At 40.9% G+C, this 25,631-nt stretch overlaps 1 protein-coding gene across 1 annotated transcript; it reads left to right on the forward strand.

The window, feature by feature from the left end:
- Positions 1-4,070: 4,070 nt before the first annotated feature.
- LOC141616899 (subtilisin-like protease SBT4.3) lies at positions 4,071-8,024 on the forward strand. The gene is made up of 9 exons (XM_074434058.1): positions 4,071-4,156; positions 4,340-4,431; positions 5,054-5,300; positions 5,889-6,372; positions 6,468-6,562; positions 6,648-6,863; positions 6,972-7,083; positions 7,171-7,387; positions 7,483-8,024. The coding sequence occupies exons 1-9, from the start codon at positions 4,080-4,082 to the stop codon at positions 8,022-8,024; spliced, it is 2,082 nt and encodes a 693-aa protein (XP_074290159.1). The 5' UTR covers positions 4,071-4,079.
- The last annotated feature ends 17,607 nt before the right edge of the window (positions 8,025-25,631 follow it).

Raw genomic sequence — 25,631 nt, forward strand, 5'->3', positions numbered from 1 at the left:
TTCTTGGTTCTTAATTTAATTTACAATTTACAATTGTAAATTGTATCAAAAAAGAAAAAAAAATTCTGATATATATATTTGATGAATGAAGAAAAAAGTAATTAATTAATATTTTCACCGTCTCAACAGAATTTTTATCAATGCAAAATAAGAGATATTAATGTAGTTAATGTATTAACAACCGGTTGTATATACAATTTATTAAGTGTTGTGGAGATTTGTTACAAAGTTCTCGTGCTCTATTAACAAAATTATCGAGTTATGATACAAAGTTGTTGAGCTTAACAGAATAATTATTAAGCTCAATAACTTCGTAAAATAGTTCAATAACTTGTAAAATAACTTAGCAACTTTGTGCGAGAGCTCGATAGCTTTGACGCGGTTGTACATAGCTATTATACAACTAGTGGTAGGATAGTATTCTTAATATTAACGGTGCAAAATGTGTTTCGATAAACGCAAAAGTGGTAATTAGCCCCCATAACTTTAACCAATTGTGAGATTAGGCCTCATAACTTATAAATGTAGCAATAAAGCCTCATAACTTTGGCAAAAAGTGAAATCTAACTCAATTTCTCTTTTATATACATAAGTTTATTGTACACTAAATAATTATTAAAATTTTAAAAGTATTTATTTAATTTATTAACATAATTTTTAAAATAATTTTAATATGTTTTTTTACTAATTTTATTATAATTCACATACATATGAGAGTACGTTTACAAGTTTTTAATTTTATTTAATTCATTCAAATATTTGGTTCCAACAATGTTTAATAAATTGCATACACATTTTTAAATTTTTAATACGTTTTATTATATACTTATAAATTGTATTGATGAATGAAATTGAATTTTTTGGAGCAATTTTGGTTGAAAATAAAAAGTTGGGTTGAGTTTCACTTTTTATCAAATTTATGGGGCCTAATTACTACATTTGTAAGTTATGGGGCTTAATCTCAAATTTATGGGACCTAATTACTACATTTTTTTTTATCACTTTTTATCAAATTTATAAGGCCTAATTACTAATCACCACTTTCGCAATTTTGATAAATATAGAAAAAACAAATATAAAGAATCTGTTAAGAAGGAGGTAGTAACATTTTTTATTAGAATATACGTGCATCTTTATTTCTACCATGAGAATTATTATCTGTCTAATTTTAGGTGTTGTTTGGCCTTGTTTATGAAAAATGCTTTTCCTTTTTAAAAGGAGTTTATTCACAAGTTACTTTTCGGAAAAATTGTAGTTGTTTGGCCATACTTTTGTAAAAGTGGGTTTTCAGAAAATTTATATGTTTGGCCTAAATTACTTTAATACAACTTTTGTTTGCTTATTTGGTTTTTTATGTAAAAAGTAGAAGTAGAAGTAGTAAATATCTACTTAGCTTCTCCTTTTGGGGGTGAATAATCAGTTTTTAACTTCTCAAAAGCACTTTTAAAACTCTCTAATTTACCATGTTTGACCAAAAACTACTTTTTCAATTACAAAAGCACTTTTTAAGCTTGACCAAACAGCACCACACTCCCTCAAAATTGAAATAATATTCATATAATCATGACTCGTTTTGTGGTATTTATTGGGTTTAGGCCAGTAGAGTTGGCATAAAGGACTGCGGATTGGTGGGCGGTACGGCCAAACACGACCCGCGGCACAACACGACCCATTACCTACTCTAACCTTTAGGGGAGCTAATTGGGATAAACAGGTCTATGGATAGGTTATAAAGTAACCCTATTGAAATAATAAGGGTTTTTTTGTCAGAAATTACCTTTTATTTAGAGTCATTTGTGAACAACTACCTTTCATTTTATTTTTGGCTTTCAACTACCTTTATTTCTTCATTTTGCGAAAGACAACCAAAAATCCACTTCCGGCGAACAAAAGTCAACTTCAGGCGTTGAGTTGCTCTTTTCTCCCTTTTTCACACATATAACTCATAATTCTCCCATTGTTCATCCAACAAAATCCGAAAAAGCTCATCTCCATGTCCAACACCTTATCAAAAGTTTGTTCAAAGCAATATCAACGCAGCAACCATCTCAATCTCCATCTCCATCTCCGTCGTCACCTTTACTACCACTTTTACCTTCACCCTTACATTTCAACAACCTTACAGACTACTCATGATTCATCAACCTACTATCCATCTAAGTCATATTAAAGTACCTTTTTTCTCTTCATGGTAAAATGGTGGGTATACGAAAACTAATGAGATAGTCGCACACAAGTGATCCTACGAGTGAATCCATGATTATTTTCGAGTAGTTAACAGTAGGAGTTAATTTTGCCAACAAAGCCATAATAGATCATTATTGTTGAAGAATTATTTACCATGTTAAGATTAATATCAATGATAATTTTGTTTCGGTGATTAGGACTTTGGTTCGGGTAAGAGATAGACAAATTGAGGTGATTAATATCGGGTTTAATCAATCTTTATCATCGATTATTAAGGTTATGAAGTAAAGAGTTAGATTCAACATGAAATGGTAAGTCAATGCCGGAAACTTGACTTTTTTTCGTCGGAAGTGGATTTTTGGTATTTTTCGCAAAATAAAGAAATAAAAGGTAGTTGAAAGCCAAAAATAAAATGAAAGGTAGTTGTTCACAAATGACCCTAAATAAAAAGTAGTTTCTGACAAAAAAAACCCAAATAATAAACTCACTCACAAATATGCTTTGCAATAAAGGCATCAATATCTTTTGTGAGTACTTCTACAATGTTTTATCACAAATTCTGAGAGGGACACTATCTGTCTTATTATAAAAGGGACACTATCTGTCTTTAGCTTGTGACGGATAGTCTCCGTCATAAGTAAGACGTTTTGTAGTAACCGTTATACACGAGATTTATTATCCGTCTTTTTTTTGTTTCCTATTTTTGGATGACGAAGAACCTTGCTGCCTACTTTTGTTGCGCGTAGGGTAAACTCCCGAGTATAAGTGATAGCCCACAAATCACGTATATCAAATTAATCACCCTTTTTAAACTGTGATATACTCGAAATCTAAAAGACATCGCCTAGACAATTTTACTCCCACAAAATTATTATTGGTTTTTTTGGTCTAAACCATCCGGTAATCCGAACCACATTGGGTCGACTAATCCGGATTTCGGGGCGTGTCCAAGGATTACGGTATTTAAACCCCTCCCAATCGCAGTTGTGGGGGATCGATCCGCAGACCTCCCTACTAAGCACAGCCCCATGCTACCACTGCGCCAACCCACGATTGGTACAAAATTATTATTGGTGAGACTTGAACCTAAGTAATGCAATGGATATTTCATAGAAACAACCATATGATTATGATTATTTATGGCCATAAAGGTACGAGATAGAGTTCCCTTATTAAGTGTTTTTCATTTATTTATCCTACAAACATTATGTAATTAATATCTTTTGGTACATAACTTTTAGACAAAATCATATTTGATCATTCAATTGATTATTTTCCAAATTCAGACGCTCTATTAAAATCAACTTCACGTTCAAATACAATCTTATTTGATTTCTTATTTGATTTCATACTAATTAAATAAATTAAATTAGCAATGAAATCATGTAATACTTACCATGATTAGTGTAAAAATTTCGTATCACATTCATCACTTTCACATTGGTACAAAAATCTCGTCAGCATCAAATCGCTCTTGCGACTCTTTTGACACCAAAAAAGACATTATTCTCTATTCTTCTTCTTCATATAAATAATCTATATATTACATTATTATATACTCACTTTAATTCTAAAAATTCAACAATGGTGAATTACAAAGATTTTTTAATTATTTTCATCTTTGCTTTGTGTGTTTTTACTTTGGCATTGTCTGCTGAAATTAATGATGATGATACAAAGGCAAGTAGCTATTTATCTACTTTTATTATCTCTTACGTTCAATACTTCAATTCCCGTTGTTTTGACGATTTCCGATTGGAGACCATATCTCGACATATCCCGACACCAATTGTATAAGATTGTATAAGATTAGTCATTTTGCATTGCATGTTGATTATTTTTTTTCAAAAGTTCAGGACTTTTTTTAATTGATGTAGGAATATATCGTGTATATGGGTCGTACGGTCTCCAACAAATACTCGATTGCATCGCAACATATTAGTGTACTCCAACAAGTCGTACAGGGCAGGTGAGACCTACGACCTTGCCATATCTATCATTTTAATTGCATTGATAATTTCTCTTTCTGTCTCAATTAATTATTTACCTTTTTTTAAATCTAAGATAAATAAATAATTGAGACGAATTGAGTAATAATACTCTGTACATGATAGATTGACTTATAAACCTTTTTTACGTGACATGCTAAAAGATCTGCCGAAGAGAGCATCATCCGGAGTTACAAGAAGAGTTTTAGTGGTTTTGCCGCAAAATTAACCCAAAAAGAGTACGAAAATCTCAAGAGTAAGATGCGTATAACTTTTCTTGTCAAATTATTAGTACACATATATTGTGATATTAATATTTTTATGGCCCTATGTTTATTCAAATTGTGTCTTGCATTCAAAATTCAATGAATATTTCCTAAACAAATTTAAGTACCATGACTCGCCATGTTAAATGAGAGCTTTTTTTTTTTTTTTTAATAATCATGGAAATAAAATATTTAGATGAGTAACCAATTAAAAAACCGATGAATTGGAGTATTTACTTTATGACTTTTCGTAGATTTTATGTCAAAACTAATAAGTCAAATGGTCTAACGTGAATACATTTTCGATAAATAATTTCAAAACCATCCTATTTCTTTAAATTTGATTTCGAGCATTATCTAAAATAGTTCTTTAGCAAACCAAAAAAACTAGTTTGAATATAGTCATATATCGAAAAACACATGTATATAGACAATATAGAATGGAGTATATATATCATACCTATAGAAGACTATTAAATGTCAGCTAGTTTAGTTCGTAAAATCACGATGAGTGGTACACTATCATGACCTAAGTTCAAATCCCGTCAACAACATATTGCAACATTTTATAATGTACTAAAAATTGATTTATGGAAATATGGTACTTCATAGGTATGAAAGAAGTGGTGTCGGTGTTTCCCAGCAGAACACTACAACTTCAAACAACAAGATCATGGGATTTTTTGGGAGTTCCACAACCAAGTCCTAAACAGCAAACTGCCCAAAGCGACGTGATTGTCGGTGTTATCGACACTGGAATTTGGCCGGAATCCCCTAGTTTTTATGACAATGGCTTAGGACCTATTCCTCAGAAATGGAAAGGTGTATGTCATGGTGGAAAAAATTTCACCTGCAACAAGTAAGTATTCGCAAGCATATGACTTACAGATGTTTTACTGAGGTAAAACGGTGAAATTAAGTGAAGTGACTTATGAATCCGTCTTTTACTTTAAAGATATACGGTCGAGGTGGCAATTAGGTCACTCGGGTCGGGTTAAGTCAAATCGGGTAGGGTCATAACTCATACGGTTCAGGTCATATTGGGTCAGCCTACCCTTTTGAGCCGACTCGGGTTCCGGTCAAGTTGTTATCCGGTCGGGTCATTTCTGGTCAAATGATGTATCGGGTCGGTTCGGGGTTGAGATTGTCATTATAAGATCCGGTTGCTTTATTGCATTATAGCAATTTTTGCCACTTAATAATTGTTAGGTCAATATCTGGTCGTGTCAGATTCGGGTCACTAATCATCGGGTCGTGTTGGGTTGGGTTCGGTTTGCAACATTTTCGGGGTCTGTCTGGTCGGGTTTAGGTCGGATCAGACTTGTCAGCTCACATACGGATTATAATGTAAGTACACATTAACGAACTATGTGACTGTAAAACCGCCTTATAATACAGAAGTTTTACTATTCTTACAACCCGCTAATCAGAATCATCGACATTGCAGGAAAATAATAGGCGCAAGGGCGTACACGGGAACAGATGCAAGAGACGACGAAGGTCACGGAAGCCACACAGCATCAACAGCAGCAGGGCGAGTCGTAAATCACACAAGTTTTTTCGGGGTAGCCGAAGGTACAGCAAGAGGAGGAGTACCATCAGCTAGAATTGCAGTATACAAAGTGTGCAATTCCACAGGATGCCAAGACTCGAACGTTCTAGCAGCTTTCGACGATGCAATTGCTGATGGAGTTGACGTAATTAGCATCTCTGTTGGAGGAAACCCGGTGAAGCTCGAGGAAGATACTATCGCGATAGGAGCATTACATGCTATGGAGAAAGGTGTATTAACTGTACATTCTGCAGGAAATGATGGAGATGCTGCTGGTTCTACTGGTAGCGTTGCACCCTGGCTTTTATCTGTCGCTGCTAGTACGACTGATCGTCGAGTTATCGACAGGGTTATCCTTGGCAATGGACAGACATTGACTGTATGTGTTCCGCTGTTATTTTTTACTACAAAAGTCGTCATTATTTTATTATACTCGTTTTGGTATAACTTTTACCTTACTGAACTGCAATACAGGGAAGTACTATAAACTCATTTACATTAAAAGGAAAGAAATTCCCTCTGGTTTACGGGAAAGCCGCATCAAGAATATGTGAAGAAGCTAATGCAAAGTAATATTTCATCCCGCTTTTATCTTCAACTGTCGTGTTTTTACGTCTTAAGCCTTAACCATTGTACTGTCTGAAATTTATTCAGGTTGTGCCTTGAAAACTGTCTAGATAAACATCTAGTAAAGGGAAAAATTGTCGTTTGCGATGGTTCAGCACCATATGGAATCGCTTTCAGGGCTGGTGCTCTTGGTGTCCTGGCACCGACTCGTTTGGAGAACGTCTCATTTGCTTATCCTTTGCCTGCTGCATCACTTGGCACGGCTGCTTTCGCAGAACTCAAAACCTACCTTCACTCCACTAAGTATGATTTTTGTCAGTGAAAACAGCGATGATAAAAAAGCGGTTAGATTATAATATTACTCGAATTGGAGCTTCAATTTAATTAATTTAATTTGCTCTGTTAATGCAGAAATCCTAAGGCTAATATCCTGAAAAGTGAAACCAGGAACGACACAACCGCTCCTGATATTGCTCAGTTCTCTTCTAGAGGACCTAATACAATTGCATCAGATATTCTAAAGGTCTGTTATTTGATTCAAGTTCATTTAATAATTCGATGTGTAATTATCGAGTTTTGTAATTTGTTGGCGGTGATTTTTGTGTTATAGCCTGATATCAGTGCACCAGGAGTCGACATTTTAGCTGCATATTCGCCTAAAGGTCATTTATCTCCTGATTTTCCCGAAGATCAGCGAAGTGCGACATACAATATGATATCCGGAACTTCTATGGCTTGCCCTCATGTCGCTGGTGCGGCTGCTTATGTTAAATCAGTGCATCCTGATTGGTCTCCGGCCGCAATTAAGTCTTCACTTATGACTACAGGTAAAATAAGTGATTTCAATCTAAAAATAAGTTACTGTTAACCCGTCATACATGAGTATAGTCTTACACGGACATTTTGTTTTTTCAATGTACAGCTAACCCGATGACTTCATCAACGAACACAGACGCAGAATTTGGTTACGGATCAGGGAATGTGAATCCGACAAAGGCAACAAATCCAGGACTTGTCTATGACACTACTGTTAAGGATTACATTACATTTTTGTGTAGGTTAGGTTATGACGCGGGCAAAATTGTCACATTTACAGGTAACCCCAATGTGACATGCCCGAAAAATACTACCCACTCGCCAAACGACGTTAACTACCCTTCATTATCAGCACTAGTCGATGCTCAAGACCCGTTCAGTCTAAAATTTAACAGATGTGTGACAAATGTGGGAGCTGCAAATTCAACCTACACGGCTAAAATTACGTGTGTGTCGAGACAGGCTCGGATCACAGTCAACCCGAGTACTATGACTTTCGGGTCGTCGAAGGAAACTAAATGTTTCAATGTGAGTGTTGTTGGCAAGGGACTTCCAGAGACAACATTTGTGTCCGCTTCTCTTGTTTGGACCGACGGAGTTCATATCGTTAGGAGTCCAATTGTTGTGTACACATCTGGTCTTAATTAATTCTTTGTTTCCCAATTTACAATTGTTATCAAAATATTTTTTATAGTTATATATTTGACGAATTAATAAAAATGATAGTTAATAATAATGTATTTATTAGCTGCGTTTATTTATGTGTATGTTCTCCTCCCGTATGACAAACATATTTTGTAAATGTTCCCGATATATGTTAATACTAGGTTTGATGTACGGCTATGCCCGGGCTACCTTTATTTACCAATTAAGTTTTATTTTCTATGAAATATGATTCGTTAAATTTGGTTACATTTACAATTTATATATTGAAATTATGATGAAATGTAAAATTAATCAACAAATTATGAGACACGTTCACCACTCTCGTTGTTAATATTATTACTTTCACTACATATCATGTTAATACTATTACGTTTACTAATTTTTCGGTTACGGTTGTTTGTTTAACTACTCCAGCTATTTTTACGGTTAACCCGTTACTTTGTCAAACTCATTTAAATAAATTAATATTTTCTTAAAATCGAATTATTAGTTAATTTTGCATACTCTCTCTGTTGTTCCTAGACCTGGCAAACAGATCGGGTCGTGTCGGGTTCGTGTTCGTGTCACATGTAAACGGGTCACAAACCCTTCAACCCAAACCCGACCCGTTTAAATCTCGTGTCGTGTTCGTGTCGACCTACTTACATAAATGGGTCATCAAGCCTCAACCCTAACCCGCTAATATCGTGTCGGGTTCGGGTCGTGTTTTCGTGTCATGTCAATATTTGGAAAGTTTTAAGTATATTTATGTGATGAAAGATAAAAAAAATTAAGATTAATTTATTAAACAGGTCATTCGTGTCGGGTTCGTGTTTAGAGAGCTCAACCCAAACCCGACCCAATTAAATATCGTGTCGTGTTCGTGTCGACCCACTTACATAAATGGGTCATTGAGCCTCAACCCAAACCCGTTAATTTCGTGTCGGGTTCGTGTCGTGTTTTCGTGTCGTGTCATTATTTGCCAGCTCTAGTTGTTCCTATTGTTACTCACATTACATGTGTTGTGACTACTATTACTTTCACTTCTCCCTCCGTCATTATTTTTTCTTTCACCAGTCCCGCATTTAGTATTGTTAATTTCACTACTACTGTTGCTGCTAATATGACTTTCACTACTCCGTTGTTATTATTGTTGCTTTGACTACTGGTTATTATCATAGTAGTTGACTAGTATTGGCGCCCGGCTTCGCCCGGGCTACCTCTAATTACCATTAATTTTTTTTCATTAACTTAAATTTGCATAACCCATAAATTTATCATTTATCATTAATACTCCCTCCCAGTCAAAATAAACTTCCCTATTTTCTTTTCCGTCTATTCACAATAACCTCCCTATTTCCTTTTTTGGTAAGTGTTTGTGTGGTCCAAATTTAATTGTATGGTGGGGTAGTGTATTTGTGTGGTTGAAATTTAATTATATGGTGGGGTAGTGTGTTTCCTTAATATTTGTGCCAAAATGAAATGGGAGGTTTATTGTGAATGGGAGGGAGTATATTTTTCTATGACATATCCTAAAATTACGATGAAAATTTTTTTAAGACAAATTCACTACTCCCGCTATTAATATTTTACTCTTATTAATGAAACAATAGTAATAACATTTCACTACTTGCCCGTACTAATCATTGTTACTTTCACTACTCCCGCCGTAATTATTGTTACTGTCACTACTGGCGCATTAATATTGATAATTTCACTACTCCCGCCGTAATTATTGTTATTTCCACTATTGCCGCATTAATATTGATTATCTCACTACTCCCGTTGTTGTTTCTACCACTTTCATTAATCTCACTGATAATATTGTTACTTTTACTATTTAAATGAGTGATTACTATCATATAACTATATCCAATGTTACTACAATTTTTTTCTTTTCTGACGAAATTACTTTTACTACTTAGGCATGCAATTTTAAGAGAATTATATATTTATATAAATATATTACATATATGCATTAAATCAAATCGAAAGAATTATGCAATATTATATAGGGTTATTTTATAACAATAATCCATCTTATTGGTGGTCTGCAATAATCACTCCATCCTATCAATAATCCCAATTAAATTCAATCTAAGCATCATACTTTCTAATAACGAACCAGCTTATATATGGAATCTAACTTGAATTATTTATAACCTACTTATATTATATTTTTGTATGTTAAATAATTAATATCTTTATACATCTAATAAACTATAAAGTTTAATAAAATTGCATAGATTTTAAATTTAATATATAATTTTATGATGATAATAATTAATACCATAAGTGTGCATATTTATACTAATGAATTATTTAATTTTAAGAAAATTTACCATCTTCTAGTCCTCTATAAATATTTAGGAAAATTACCAAGCATCTTCTTTCTTTTAGGCTCCTTTAAATTGACCATCTTAATTAATTATTTTATTTCAAGGAAATTGACCATTTTTTAATCTCTTATAAATGTTTAGAAAAATTATCAAGCTTCTATATAATTTAATTTTAACCCAGACTATATAATATTTGCATTGAGATTCCTTAATCGGGTCCATCACACGGTGCTAGTGATTTAAAACTATATAGTATAATTAATTTGTATAACTTTCTTTAATTACATTGAAGTCCCTTGATTTCTGGATTTAATATATAGTATTGATTATCTAGTTGTATTAAAGTTATATATTTAAATAAATCTGAAGTATTAGATTAGAATATTATTAAAGAGCAATCATTATTATTTAGTATTTACTAATTAAATTACAAATCTAATGAATTATAGAATATTATATTTTTTTGGAAATCTAAATTGATTTATTTACCTTTTAATAGTTTCCAAAATAAAACATATTTATATTATATTTGTGTATGTTAAATAGTTAACATCTTTATACTAATTAATACCATAAGTGAGGCCTTTTTATTTTAAGGAAACTCATCATATTCTGGTATTCTCTAAATTTATAATTCAACCAAAATTATATAATATTTACATTGAAATCCCTTATTCAAATCTGCGCTATCAATTAAAAACTATATAGTATAATTAATTTGTATAGATTTATTTAATTACATAGAAGTCTCTTAGTTTCTGGAATCAATACTATATATTAAATCCAGAAACCAAGGGACTTCAATGTAATTAAAGAAAGTTATACAAATTAATTATGTTCCGGGTATGAATTCCGAAGCAGGTTTGTTTACCACGCTAGCTTTGTCGAATAATGCCTCTTCTAGCCTTGACTGCTCTCCTCGGCCTCTCCTGCAACAATGAGCAAACTGAGGGCTTGGCTTTGTGCCAAGCGTACTCACTCCGATGCTCAAGTCAGTGAACTTACTGTGATTAAGTAGTATGTAGCTTGATTACGTGTATTGTAGAGAGATGAGAGAGATAATACCAATTTAAGTGGTTCTTAGGTTAGAATTCTGGATCCCCTTTCTCAATGAGGATTGAGGAGTATTTATAGACTTTCACCTTTTGTCACGTAGTGGCCAAGTGGGCCAAGTGGCAAAGCAGGTGGAAAGACTGATCTACCCTCGGCCGAGGGACCTATGGCAGGCCGGCGAGCCTGGTTGACTCCATGCCGAGGGTTCTTGGATATGAGTACGCGGGTATGTTCCCCGGCTGGTAGGTTGCCATGCCGAGACCGGTGGCCGGGGCCGAAAGGCCGATCGGTGGGATGTCTAAGTCATTGGCTTGCTGTGGACATCTTTGACCTCGTTCAATACGTTGACTTGGTCAGTGGTGCAGAATATGCCCCATCAATTTGCCCCCAGCGTAGTCTATGCCGTGGTATGGGCTCCGATGTATGCTGAGTGTATATTCTGTGCAAGTGAAAATTTTCTGCCCCGGCTTACTTCTGTACAGGCCGTACCGTATCCCCCCTCCACATGGATGTGTAACGGACATCAAAATGTGGAAGAGAAGGTGCTGCTGGCCGGCGGACCCAAGGTTGAGAGTGCCGGTATATTTTTGATTGCCCCCGGCCGGTGCTGCCTAGCTTGGTTTAGTCGTGTTGCCGGCGGAGAATAGATACTTTAGGAGTTTTGCTGAGGAAGATGAATAGGCAAAGGGATATGAAGGGGCGTGTTGAAGACGCTTGGTTACTGTTGCCTTGATTGACATTCAACTGTTGCGTCGATTGACATTCCGTGTACGCATGCCTGACATGTGTCCCTTCGTTGATTGGCTGATGCTTCATGGGCTGCGTTTTGATTGGTCCTCCTTTATGGGCCTTTGCCTATAAATACCAGATCAATGAATGAAATTGGTTAATAATTTCATTCATTCTAAAAAATTTTCTTCTTTCCAAAATTCCAAGTCTTTCCCTCTCTTCCGATCTTCAGAATTTTTACGTCGGCGTAGCACTTTTCTTCAAGGTAAACTTAAAAAAACCTTTTCAACTTTTTGTTTTGTTTAAGTAATTGTTGTGAACCATGTCTTCTACTGATGCCGGTCCCAGTACCCGTGCGCCGGGGGGTTCCCCGTCGCGTTTTGATGAGGAGGAGGCGGTAGCCGCAATTCCGTTAAGGTCGAGGGGCCCTAGGTCTCCTTCTCCTGAAGTTGACCATAGAGTTCTGGAGCAGTGGGAAGATGATGTTGATGATGAGGAAAGGAATCCTCGGGGTGCGGAGAGGGCGAGTCTTGCATCATTACGATGTCCGTACCATCGGCCCCAATCGTGCTTGGACCGATGGGCTCGCCCACGTTGCTCGCTCGAATTTTTCAAGAGCACTTCTTTTTTGGCAAGGGGTACAACATTGTCATCCCTGGAGAGGGCCAGGCCGTCTGTTGCCCTCCCCCAGGTCACATCGGCGTATATATGAGGCACTTGGAGTATGGTCTCCGGTTTCCTCTCAATATGTACGTCTCTTCCATAATTCAAAGCGATGAACGTTGCGGCGGGCGCACTTCACCCTTTGGCCGTTAGGACTATAGTCGGCTTCGTGTGGCTGTGTCGCTGTGGGGGTGATCCCAACGGTAAACTTATTCCGCCGAATTCATTTTCTTCGAATGAATGTTCAAGGTGGCCGGGGTGGTATAGCGCCCGACCGAGCCAGGCTATCTCACCGTGCCTAAGCTCACCTCTTGCAAGGGCTGGAAGGAACGGTGGGTGTATGTCGAGGTCCCAGATGATTATCCGTTGCCTCGGTCTTTTGAGCACCACGTTAACTTGCGGTGCGAGAGCAAAGGGGAGCGTGAGAAGATGATCCCCAAGGGCAAGAATAAGATGGACGCTGGGAATGTCTATCTTAATGAGGACGAGAAGCAGGCACTGAAGCTTTTCGAGGTCGATGATGATGGGGCGCCGAAGGTTTGGTTGCCCCCGACGCAAGTCATCTTGATGGACGAGCCGCTTTGCTATGTCGGCCTCATACCGGCCCTAGCACAGGGTGAGTGGGGTCGGTGTGAGGCCCATTTCTGCTTTAATGTTCTTCGTTGTTTGTTTCTTGACATGTCCCTATGTCTAAGTTTTACTTTGTGTCTTTTACAGAGCACTTTGGTCCCGAACTGTCTGAGCAACTCCTCGAGAAGATGGGGCTGGACAAAGACGGAAACGTTAAGGAGAAGAATCCGAAGGTCGATGTGCATGACCGCCGTCCGTCGCCTACTGACCTCTTGAAGGGCTTGGATGAGACGGCGGCTCAGGCCAAGGTAGCTGCGCCGTGCCTCGCCGGTCCGAAAAGCCAAGTCACGGCGGCGACGGTGTCAACCTGCCCGCCTCAACCGAGGTGGAGGTCGTTGACATTGTCGATGGAGAGGATTCCGATGCTGAGGGATCTCCGCTTAGGCGTAAGAGGAAAAGATCTACCCATGCCACCGATGCTTCTGCCTCCGACGCTCATGTTAATGCCAGCGCCGAGGAAATGGGTCAATCGGCCAAGAAGAGCAAGCCCTCCGGTACAGGTCTAACTTGCGGCTCAGATTTAGCCGGCTCATTAGATATACCTGATGACCGGCTCTCTGGTATGTCCATGAACGTTGACGTGGACTCTTTGGTTGAATTTTTTGTAGATCAACCGGCGCAGTCTGTCCCAATTACTGAGCGGCGAGTTGAGAAGAGGCCTATGCAGACGGCGGGAAAAATGCCGACCAGACTCGCGCCGATATCCAACGACCGCTCATAGCGGAGGGTACAAAGCCGAGCAAGAAGGTTGGGATTTGGTCCGAATCGGTCGGCTCTCGTATTAGGGAGCAAGAAAAGGCTTTGGCCGAGACGGGACCGTTGATAGAGCAAACGAGGCTCGATGTTGTTGCCGCAAAGGGGTGGCCGGAAAGGCTAAGCATGACCTCCTTGCCGCACAAGCGCGGGTCGAGGAAATTGAGAAGCTATTTGTCGGCCGAGAAGGCCAAGGTAGAGGCCGCCGATTCCCGCCGCCGCCAAGTGAAGGAGGAACGGGACAGTACAAGGGCGGCTTCGACGTTGTTGTCGCCCAAAGGAGGAGGAGTCGAAAAGGGCGTATCGGCTCCAAGTCGTAGTCGCATAGGGAGACTAGTGCTATCCTTGCCCAAAGGGAGAAGGATATTGAGACACTTCAAAACACGATTCTCCCACGCATGTGTGCTCGGATAGGGACCGACCGAAGAAGCTTTCAGGAGGTGGTAGATGAGGTCTATCCGGATGGCTCCTTTCTGTGGACAAAATTTGACGAGCTGTTCGATGATAGGCTCGAAGCTAAAGAGAAGGCTGCGGCGGATAAGGCTGCCGAGGATGCCAGGGCCAAGAAGGAGGAGGAGGCGACCGCTGCAACGGCGGCCCTTGCAGAGAAGACGAGGGCGGCCAGGGAGGATGCTGAGGCTGCTAAGAAAGCTGCGGCGGATAAGGCAGCTGAGGATGCTAAGGCTGCCAAGAAAGCTGAGGATGCTAAGGCTGCCCAGGCATAGGGAGACGGGCGGTCGTCACCAGGCTCACCCGGCGTCTCGGATAGCTTCAGCTATTCGGGGGCCAATTATTAAGCCTTTTCTCCCTGCCATCCTTTTGGCGCTTCAAAGAACCAGTCCGAAACCTTTTGCTTTACTTTTCCTTGTATTTTTGTAAGACCTTGGTAGGTAGAGTCTTGGCTTATCCCAAAGGGGACGGCCGTCGTCTGTACTTCTCCTTCTTGTGACTTCGTTATTTTTTCCTTAATGAGATTTTGCTTGCTTTGCCTCTGGGTTGGCCGAGGCCTTTTGATTTATTCCTTCACTTGTCTTCTTGCGTTAATTAATTGAGCGCTTTTCGTTTTTACCTTTGGCTTTAGCCGAGGCAGTTTAGAATGCGTATCTCAACTGTGTTTAACGTCTTTAAACTCGGTCTTAATTTGCCGAGGGCAGTCGCGTTAATTAATTGAGCGCTTTTTCGTTTTTACCTTCGGCTTGGCCGAGGCAGTTAGAATGCGTATCTCAACTGTGTTTAACGTCTTTAAACTCGGTCTTAATTTGCCGAGGGCAGTCGCGTTAATTAATTGAGCGCTTTTTCGTTTTTACCTTCGGCTTGGCCGAGGCAGTTAGAATGCGTATCTCAACTGTGTTTAACGTCTTTAAACTCGGTCTTAATTTGCCGAGGGCAGTCGCGTTTCACTCGTCTCTTCCCGGCCAATTACCGGGGCAACGGAGTTTACGTTTTGACCGCCGCTGAACATATGTTAGCGTATCGGCTCGTCCCCCCGTCACTCCCGTTAAAGGCCGGGATGATCGGTGATCGAGGTTTTGGCGCTGTCTGCTGTGTACATATGTTTTGTATGCCTTCTGATTGGGGTGGATTAACACTTTGATGAAAAACTTGGATGACTCCTCATTGGATATGAATATGCATTGGGGTGCCAACAATTGTTTTGGGCAACTCCGCTGTTATACAAAGTATTTTCTGAGATTATCGGTGTTCCAATGGCTCATCAAAGGTATATCTCCCATGTCCGTCAGCCGGTATGTACCCGGCCTCATTTCTTCAACTACCTTGTAGGGACCCTCCCAGTTGGCCGTCAACTTGCCATGGATGTTTCCTTTGTTGGTGGCGGCTGACTTCCTTAGGACCAGATCTCCTACTTTTAAGTCCCTTTTGTGGACTCTTCGGTTGTAGGCCCTTTTCATTCGGCTCTGATATACTGCTAAGTTGAGGCGTGCCGTATCTCGGCTTTCTTCGACCAGGTCCAGGGAGGTTCTTAGGCCTTCCTCGTTTTCATCTGGGTTAAAAGTGGCCGTTCTGAATGTTGGCACCGTTGCTTCAATCGGCAGGATCGCTTCGGACCGTAGACTAGGTGAAAAGGATCGCACCCGTTGCTTCTTTCTCCGTGGTCCGGAGGGACCATAGTACGCCGGGTAGCTCATCGGCCCATCTTCCTTCGAGGTCTTCAACTGTCTTCTTCAAGCCGCGTTGAGGATCGTTTTATTGGCCGCCTCCGCCCGTCGTTGCTCGGGGTGGCGGGAGACGGAGGAGTACGCAAATTTGATGCCGAGTTCTTCCAACCAGCTCATTATTGTGTCACTCCAAAATTCTCGGCCATGGTCGAACACCATGACTTGGGGTAACCCAAAACGAGTTATGACATTTTCCCAGATCACCTTTCTTACGGCCGCCGCAGTTTGGTTTTGCAGCATCGCACACGGCCTCAACCCATTTGGTGAAGTAGTCGACGGCGACTATTAGGAACTTTCTTCCTCCGGATGCCGTTGGGAATGGCCCTAGTAGATCCATTCCCCACTGTGCAAAGGGAAGGGGATTAAGCACGGTTGCAGTCCCGGAAGGTGCGTGTATCACCGGAGCGTGCATCCGATACCGTTGCATTTTTCGGTTTTGTTTCGGAATCCTCAAGCATGGTGGGCTGAAGTAGCCGGCTCGGAGAGCTTTGTGGGCTAGTGTTCTTGCCCCCATGTGATGACCACAGATGCCTTCGTGTATTTTCACAAGATTAGCTCGCATCGGTTGGACCGACACACTTCAGAGTGGCCTTGTCACGGACCTCCCGTATAACTCTCCTTCAAATACCAAGTACCTTGTCTGCGATCCTCTTTATCTTTTGTGAGAGATTGCGGTCCTCCCAGTAACTCATTTGTCAGTTTAAACCTCTTTATCGGACTCATCCATGTCGTCTCAGCTTCCACGTCGCACACCATGCCGATGGTTTCGTCAATGCTTTTAGCGTTCCTGATGTCCACTAGCACGGTACGGCTGATATTCTTTATGGTTGAACTGGCCAGCTTTGAGAGAGCGTCGGCCCGGTTGTTCTCAGACCTGGGGATGTGTCGCATTTTGAATGACTTCAATTTTGAGGTCTCGGCTCTTACCTTTTCCAGGTATCTTACCATCCCATCGTCCGAGCCGACTCTCCTTCGTATTGGTTAGTCACCAAGAGAGAGTCTGTTTTCAAAATGATGTGTTCTGCCCCGGCGGCTCTGGCTAACTCAACTCCGGTTATCACTGCCTCATATTCGGATTCGTTGTTTGAGGTCGAGAAGGTAAACTTCAAAGCGTACTCGAACTCGTCCCCGTTTGGGCTGATGATAAGGATGCCGCTCCGAGCCGTTCGTTTGTGGAGGATCCATCGGTATATACCTCCCACATGCCCGGGCACGATTCTTCCCGATACGTGCACTCGGCCAAGAAGTCTGCGCCGCCCCCTTTATCGAAGGCCTTGGTTTGTATTGAATGCCGAAGCCAGATAGCTCCACTGCCCATTTGATAAGTCTGCCTGATTGTTCGAATTTTTCCAGTGTTTTCTCCAACGGCTGGTCGGTTAAGACCGTCATGGGATGTGCGTCGAAGTAGGGTTTCAACTTCCTTGCGGCAACAACCACGGCAAAGGCCGCTTTTTCAATCGCCGGGTAGTTTCTCTCGGCGGGCAAATGATGTATGGCCGATAAAGTAGATTGGGTGTCTTCGCTTGTTCTCTTCTCTCGACGATCACAAGATCGACCGTGGCCGAGGTAATCGCTAAGTATAGATATAGCGTTTCCCCCCGTCGGTCCGGACAGTGGTCTGGAGAGTTTGTAGATGGGCTTTCGGTTGTTTGAAAGCCGTGCTTTGTTCTTCCCCCAAAGAAAAGTCTTTATTCCCCTTCAACACTTTGAAGAAAGGGGTGCTTCTTGTCGGCCGACCGAGAGATAAAACGGGCAAGGGCCGCCATCCTTCCGGTCAAGATTATCATAACCTCCTTTCGATCCCTCGGCTCCGGCAGGTCGAGAATTGCTTGGACTTTCTCTGGATTGGCATCAATTCCCCTGGCGCTGACAAGCACACCGAGGAACTTACCTGCCCGGACACCGAAGTTGCACTTTGTCGGGTTAAGCTTCATCTTGTATTTCCTTAGTGAACAAAATGTCTCGTGTAAATCGGCTAAGTGCTCGCCGTCGGACTTGCTCTTGACAATAGCATCGTCGACGTAGGCCTCAATGTTTCGCCCTTTTTGATTTTGGAATATTTTGTCCACCAGTCTTGTGTAAGTCGCGCCGGCATTTTTCAAACCAAACGGCATCATTTTGTACATGTAGGTGCCGTGTATGGTGATGAATGCGCATTTAGGCATGTCTTCCTCTCGCCATGAATACCGATGGTATCCCGAAAAGGCGTCGATGTGCTCAAAGATTGTGTAGCCCGCCGTCGCGTCTATTAGGCTATCTATCCGAGGCAAGGGGTAGCAATCTTTCGGGCATGCTTTATTAAGTTGCGTAAAATCAACACACATCCTCCACCCCCCCGATGACTTTTTAACCATTACAACATTAGCTAGCCATTCAGGGTACGTACAAGGGATGATAAAGCCTGCATCTAACAACTTATCAACCTCGGCCTTGATGGCATCTTCCTTCTCGGCCGAGGAGTTTCTCACCCTCCGCTTCACGGGCGAGCGCTGGGGAGTACGTTCACCTTGTGAACGATGACTTCTCGGCTTACACCGGGCATCTCGGCGGCCTGAGTACGCAAAGACGTCTTTGTTTCTTCTCGGCAGGTCAGGAGATCGGCCCTGATTTTGGTTCCGGCCGACACCGACGGTCACGGTGCGCCCCGGATCAATCTCTATCTGTCTCGGTCTCGGCCCCTTCGACCATGGCGACGTGGTTGGTGCTCATCGGTTCGTCCTCCTGTCTTAAGGATGGGTTCTTCCCTTTTTCCTCTTTCTTTGCCACTTTGAAGGATTGCATGTTGCATCCTCTGGCCGATATTTGGACGTTGACCACCTCGTCTTTTTCGTTCTTTGAGACGAGTTTATGAACCTCCCTGCGGTCCGAGACATACATCGTTGTCGTGGCCCGGATGGACATTACAAAGATCGACCTCACTCAGGGTGACACGACCGATGAGAACGTTGTATGCGGATGAGCCGTCGATGACCACGAACTCGGACATCACATTCTTGGCCGCGCTCGGACCGGGCCGAACATCACCGGTAACTTGATAGACCCTGTGGGGACCAAGCCCGCCCGGAGAAGTCGTACAATGGGTTGGTGCATGGGCTAAGGTCCGCAATTTTCGTGCCGAGCCCCGTAAAGCACTCCCGAACATGATGTTCGTGTAAGCACCCGTGTCAATCGTGCATCTCATGACCAGGTGGTTGGCTATGTCTAAGTGGACTACGAGTGGGTCGCTATGTGGGGCGATGATTCCTTCGTAGTCCTCCTTCCCAATAGTTATGTTCGGGATATTGGAAGCGCGGGGCCGTAGTGGGCACGGTTGACGGCCCGATACGATTCGTTGAGTGCCGCTTGTGCCCGTGAGCGGATCCGCCGTTCTCGTTTCCCCGGATGACAACATGAATTGTTCCTATCCGTTGAAAGACGGATTTTTTATCCGAGCCACCGGTGTTAGTCTTTTGGCCTCCGGCGACGTATTTGCCGAGGCTCCCTTTTCGGATCAGCTCCTCAATGGCATTCTTCAAATGCCGGCAATGCGTTGGTTAAATGACCGGTGTGGCCGTGGTACTCACAAAGACAGGCTCGTGTCACCGTCCCCCTAGGTTTGGGGGCCTTTCCCACTCTCGCCCTCGTTTCGCTCGGGAGAAGACCTCGGCGGCCGATACGACCGGGGGTGTGATCTTTGTACTTCTTATGGTAGTACGGACCGAACTCCCCGGCGTCCGCCGGGTTTCGCTTCGGGCGGGCCTGTCGGTCCGCGACCTATTATTGTCACGGCGCCCTTCATCCGGCTTGTCCTCCCGGTGGCTCTTTCTTTCGAGTGCCGGCCTCGCCGTGGCCTACCCATATTTTGTGATAGTCTTCGACCTTAATGGCCTGGTCGGCCAATTTCCTGGCGGACTCAAGGCTCGTGCCACCGCACTTGATGAGCTCGTTTTCAAGTCCCCTCCGGGGAGGCCTTTCATCGCGAAGGCCGCTAGTTCATTGTTCGGCTCCCTAATCTGGCCGAACCCCGGCATCGAACCTCTTCACATAGCTTCGGAGTGACTCGCCTCCCTCCTCGCTCGATGGTCGGGAGATCCGATGTCTCGACGGCTCTCCTTTATTGGTGGAGTACTGGGCCAAAACGCGTCTCTTAGGTCGGAATAGAGTATACCGACCCATCGGGTAGCCCCTTGTACCGCCTTTGCGCCATTCCAACCAAGGTCGTTGGGAAAACTCGGCACTGCACTCGTCAGGTTGCTCCCACACCGACATGTGAGACTCGAAAGCCTCGGCATGATCGGTTGGGTCGCCCTCTCCTTTGTATGATATAGACGGTAGCTTTAGCTTTGGCGGCACCGGGGTCTCTAGGACGTAGGCACTGAGGGGCTGTCTGACCACGTGTCTAATGACACGCGGCGATCGGCTCCTCGCATCCCTAGTCCGACCCCTCTCCCCGTGGCGGGAAGGGCTTCTTCTCCGACTCTGGTGAGTCGGACTCCTTCTTCGACTCTGGTGAGTCGGACTCCTTCTCCGACTCTGGTGAGTCGAACTCCTTTCGCTCGTCTGGGGCATGCCTCGTGGGTGTCGCGGCGACATCGTCCCTCCGCGAGTGCGGGAAGGGCTTAGTTCTACCACCGACACTCGGGCTCCCCGGCGTCTTGGTAGGCTCGGCCTCTCTTAGTGCTTCGTTCGGGTTTCTGAGTCACCTTTTGGGCCCTAGCTTCTCGGACGGGTCCCGCCGCTCTTATCGGTGTGACAAGAGTGTGAGCCGGCGCAAGACCGACAATCGTGTCCAGGAGTCGTCGCCTTTGCCGCATCAACCACACGTCCCATGACGGTGACTGGTCGGCGGGCAGCGGCGATCTCGGCATTATTGGCATCCCGAACTCCGGTTGAATTATCCCATTTGGTGGAGGGTTGCACAATTCATTGTGGACGGTATCACCTGGGTGGAGGGGCTCTTCGGTTACGAACACCTCTTGTTCTTTTGACATCTTCTTAGCTTTTTTGGGTGGGTTTTCTTTTTTTTTTTTTTTTTTTTTTTTTTTTTTTTTTTTTTACAGGGAATGACTAGCTTCTAGTATCTATCTCCCCACAGACGGCGCCAATTGTTCCGGGTATGAATTCAAGGTGTTTGTTTACCACGCTAGCTTTGTCGAATAATGCCTCTTCTAGCCTTGACTGCTCTCCTCGGCCTCTCCTGCAACAATGAGCAAACTGAGGGCTTGGCTTTGTGCCAAGCGTACTCACTCCGACGCTCAAGTCAGTGAACTTACTGTGATTAAGTAGTATGTAGCTTGATTACGTGTATTGTAGAGAGATGAGAGAGATAATACCAATTTAAGTGGTTCTTAGGTTAGAATTCTGGATCCCCTTTCTCAATGAGGATTGAGGAGTATTTATAGACTTTCACCTTTTGTCACGTAGTGGCCAAGTGGGCCAAGTGGCAAAGCAGGTGGAAAGATCGATCTACCCTCGGCCGAGGGACCTATGGCAGCCTGGGCGAGCCTGGTTGACTCCATGCCGAGGGTTCTTGGATATGAGTACGCGGTATGTTCCCCTGGCTGGTAGGTTGCCCATGCCGAGACCCGGGCCGGGCAGCCGAAAAGGTCGATCTACGGGATGTCTAAGTCATTGGCTTGCTGTGGACATCTTTGACCTCGTTCAATACGTTGACTTGGTCAGTGGTGCAGAATATGCCCCATCAAATTATACTATATAGTTTTAAATCAATAGCACCGTGTGATGGACCCGATTGAGGGATCTCAATGCAAATATTATATAGTTTGGGTAAAAATTAAATTATATAAAAGCGATAATTTTCCTAAACATGGTTAATTTCCATAAAATAAAATAACTAATTAAGATGGTCAATTACCTTAAAATAAAATAATTAATTAAGATGGTCAATTTCAAGGAGACTAAAGGAAAGAAGATGTTTGGTAATTTTCCTAAATATTTATAGAAGACTAAAAGATGGTCAATTTCCTTAAAATAAAACAATTAATTAGCATAAATATGCACATTTATGGCATTAATTATTATCATCATAAAATTATATATTAAATTTAAAATCTATGAAATTTTATTAAACTTCATAGTTTATTAGATTTATATATATATTTTAATTATTTAACATATAAAAATATAATAAGTAGGTTATAAATAATTCAAGTTAGATTCCATAATATATAATATTGCATAATTCTTTCGATTTGATTTAACGCATATATGTAATATATTTATATAAATATATAACCCTCTTAAAATTGCACGCCTAACTAATAAAAGTAATTTCGTCAGTAAATAAAAGAATTGTAGTAACATTATTGGATATAGTTATATGATAGTAATCACTCATTTGAATAGTAAAATTAACAATATTATCAAGGAGATTAGTGAGAGGGGTAGAAACAACGGGAGTAGTGAAATAATCAATATTAATGCGGCAATAGTGAAAGTAACAATAATTACGGCGAGAGTAGTGAAATTATCAATGTTAATGCAACAGTAGTGACAGTAACAATAATTACGGCGGGAGTAGTGAAATAACCAATGATTACGGGCAAGTAGTAAAATGTTATTACTATGTTTCATTAGTAAGAGTAAAATATTAATAGCGGAAGTAGTGAATTTGTCTCAAAATTTATTTCATCGTAATTTTAGGATATGTCATAGAAAAATATATTAATGATAAATTTATGGGTTATGCAACTTTAAGTAATTTTATTTAATGAAAAAAAAAATTTAATGATAGGTAGAGGTAGCCCGAGCGAAGCCGGGCACCAATACTAGTATATATAGTATTGATACACAAAAAAAAAAAATATTGACTTGACGGGTCTGCCTTAGCTTAACCTAATCCGAAACAAACTGACTCGTTTCCTAGCCCTACCCATAAGTTGCAAGGTTATGACATGTATATTAGCAAACGATTGGTCTCCCTTGTGACGGGCTACCATTTGTGTCGGATATTTTGTGAGTTAAAATGGTAATAAAATGGGTTAGTGGAGAAAGGGGACCACATGAATAGTGTTGCTGAGAAAGAAAAAATGGATACTTTATGAGGTAAAATGGTATCCGTCACTCAAGAGTGACGGATATGTGCCGTCACAAACAAGAATTTGTGATTAGCAAACAACATGTGAAATATTTGAGTCTCACAATTTTTTTATGAATTAAAGTTTTATAAGCGAATGAGGTTGTTGTCCATGGGACTGTTCACTGATGGTCATAATTTATTTGGTCCAGTACGCGGTCTGGTATTTAGTTTAATTCGGTAAGATGGTTATGTATTATCCATTCTACATACGGTAATCACTAATTACTATCATCCACAATTTAATCATCCACGATTTTAAAACTAGCTTATTTACGGAGTATAAAGTTAACAAAGCAAACAAGTCCATCTACCTAACACAATCATACAAAATCAATTACTTCCTCTCATCCAAACCAAAGGTAACAGTTGCTTTATCACACTTGTCGAGTCACGTTTTGCAACGTGAATATCTTTAGTTACATGTTATTAAAAATTATAAAAATTTGATATTCTTATAGCATTCATGGCGATAAATCAAACAAGATCTCACATGATTATATTTTGTCTTATAGAATAAGAATAATATCAAAGATTTCCTACGATCATAAATAGTACCAAAAAGCAAGTGTTACTTTTGGTTTGGATGGGAGAGTGTATTAAAAGTCGTACTAGAATCAATAGATGCATGTAGTAACCAGTAAGAAAAAAACTCATTTTTATATAACGGATAAAGTTTAATAAAAAAGAAAAAAAAAAAAACTAACCCGACCGAATAACCCGTCCAAAATAACCTGACCTGTTCTTGACATGATACCCGAAATTCAAACCGGCCAAGCTTGACCTCATAACTTGAATTAACCCGATTAAATATGACCAACATGAATGTTTATTGTTATATAAGTCTATTATCCCCTAAATAACTTGAAATAAAATAATTGGACTCAAAAATAACCCGAACCCGGAATGAACCTGTATCCGCCCGAATTCTTACAAATCCAAAAGTAACCCAACCCGACTTCACTCAGTCCACACCTAACCCTGTTGACCTATTTGCCAGGTCTAGACGTGTGTAGTAGATATATAGTCCATTGTATCTTCGTTTTAACCACTAGACCGAACATTTTCGGTATAATTATGATACTTTTGAACTAAAATGCTAAGAATGGGATGGAGTTAGAGCACCATAAAAGTTTGGGAAGTGATCACAACTTATGAGATAGAATGGAAATCCTAGGAGGCAGAAGTGAATTGGAAATATTTGTCTTATTTTTATTTTGGAATTGTTTCAACTTTTGAGAGAAGGAAAGGGCATAATCTCATAAAAATTTGGTGAGATGTGGACATAAATTGTTTTTATTTGTAAAATTATTTAGTACAATGTGTCAATGTTTATCTTTGAATTCACCTACGGACAAATTTGTCTTGTAGTTTCTAATCCGCCAAAAATGTACGATGATAGCCAGCATAAGATAATAATGTGACGTTTTGTATATTCCAAAAACAATAAAATAAAATAAAATAAAAATACTCATAAAAAAAAAAAAAAAAAACTCACTTTGTATTAGTGTTATTTCGCAACATTTCCCTATTTCGGCCGCCTCTTTCTAAAGAGCGCCACCGGGTAACGCCCAAATTGGGTGCCACCCTCTCACAACCATTTTTAATTGAAGGAGTCCCCACTCACCTATGTGAAAGGGTGGCGCCCAAATTGAGTGTCAATCGGTGACGCCCTTTCATTTTCCGCCCTTTCTAAATACCGAAAACAATGCAATTGGTATAATCGTTTACGGTGTACTATACATTATAGAATCTCTCATTTATGATGAGAATTCTTACTACCCACACAATATCTAAATATGACATTTTACATTTGACAGCAAGTTGAAGAAGAGGAGAACACAATAGTCTTCCTGATTTGAGAATAATTTCACATTTTTTTAACAAAATATCACAATCTTTTATTACTTCACCAAAATCACGACATTTCATTACACCCCTTCATTTGGACACTGCCTATAGTTTTATACTATAAGAGTGTTCACTTTACAAGTTTAAGGGGGTTCCATCTTAAAACCAATTGACAATAGATAGAGTAACCTCTTGACTTATAAAATAGATTACACTTCTTTCTTTATTGAATGTGAAAGACCTAATATATGATTCTTCACATCACCCGTCACAACATGTAACAATCACCATTCACCACTCATAGTGCCTATAAAATGAGTTTGTGACATGTTTTTGAACC

This window comes from Silene latifolia, chromosome X (assembly GCF_048544455.1).
Source record: "Silene latifolia isolate original U9 population chromosome X, ASM4854445v1, whole genome shotgun sequence".
NCBI lineage: Eukaryota > Viridiplantae > Streptophyta > Magnoliopsida > Caryophyllales > Caryophyllaceae > Silene > Silene latifolia.

Excerpts from the sequence above, each read along its gene's own strand:
- LOC141616899 (XM_074434058.1), top strand. The coding sequence starts at position 4,080 with ATGGGTCGTACGGTCTCCAACAAATACTCGATTGCATCGCAACATATT. Across the intron at positions 6,373-6,467 it reads GCAATGGACAGACATTGACT|GGAAGTACTATAAACTCATT; the intron begins GTATGTGTTCCG and ends ACTGCAATACAG. Across the intron at positions 6,563-6,647 it reads TGTGAAGAAGCTAATGCAAA|GTTGTGCCTTGAAAACTGTC; the intron begins GTAATATTTCAT and ends AAATTTATTCAG.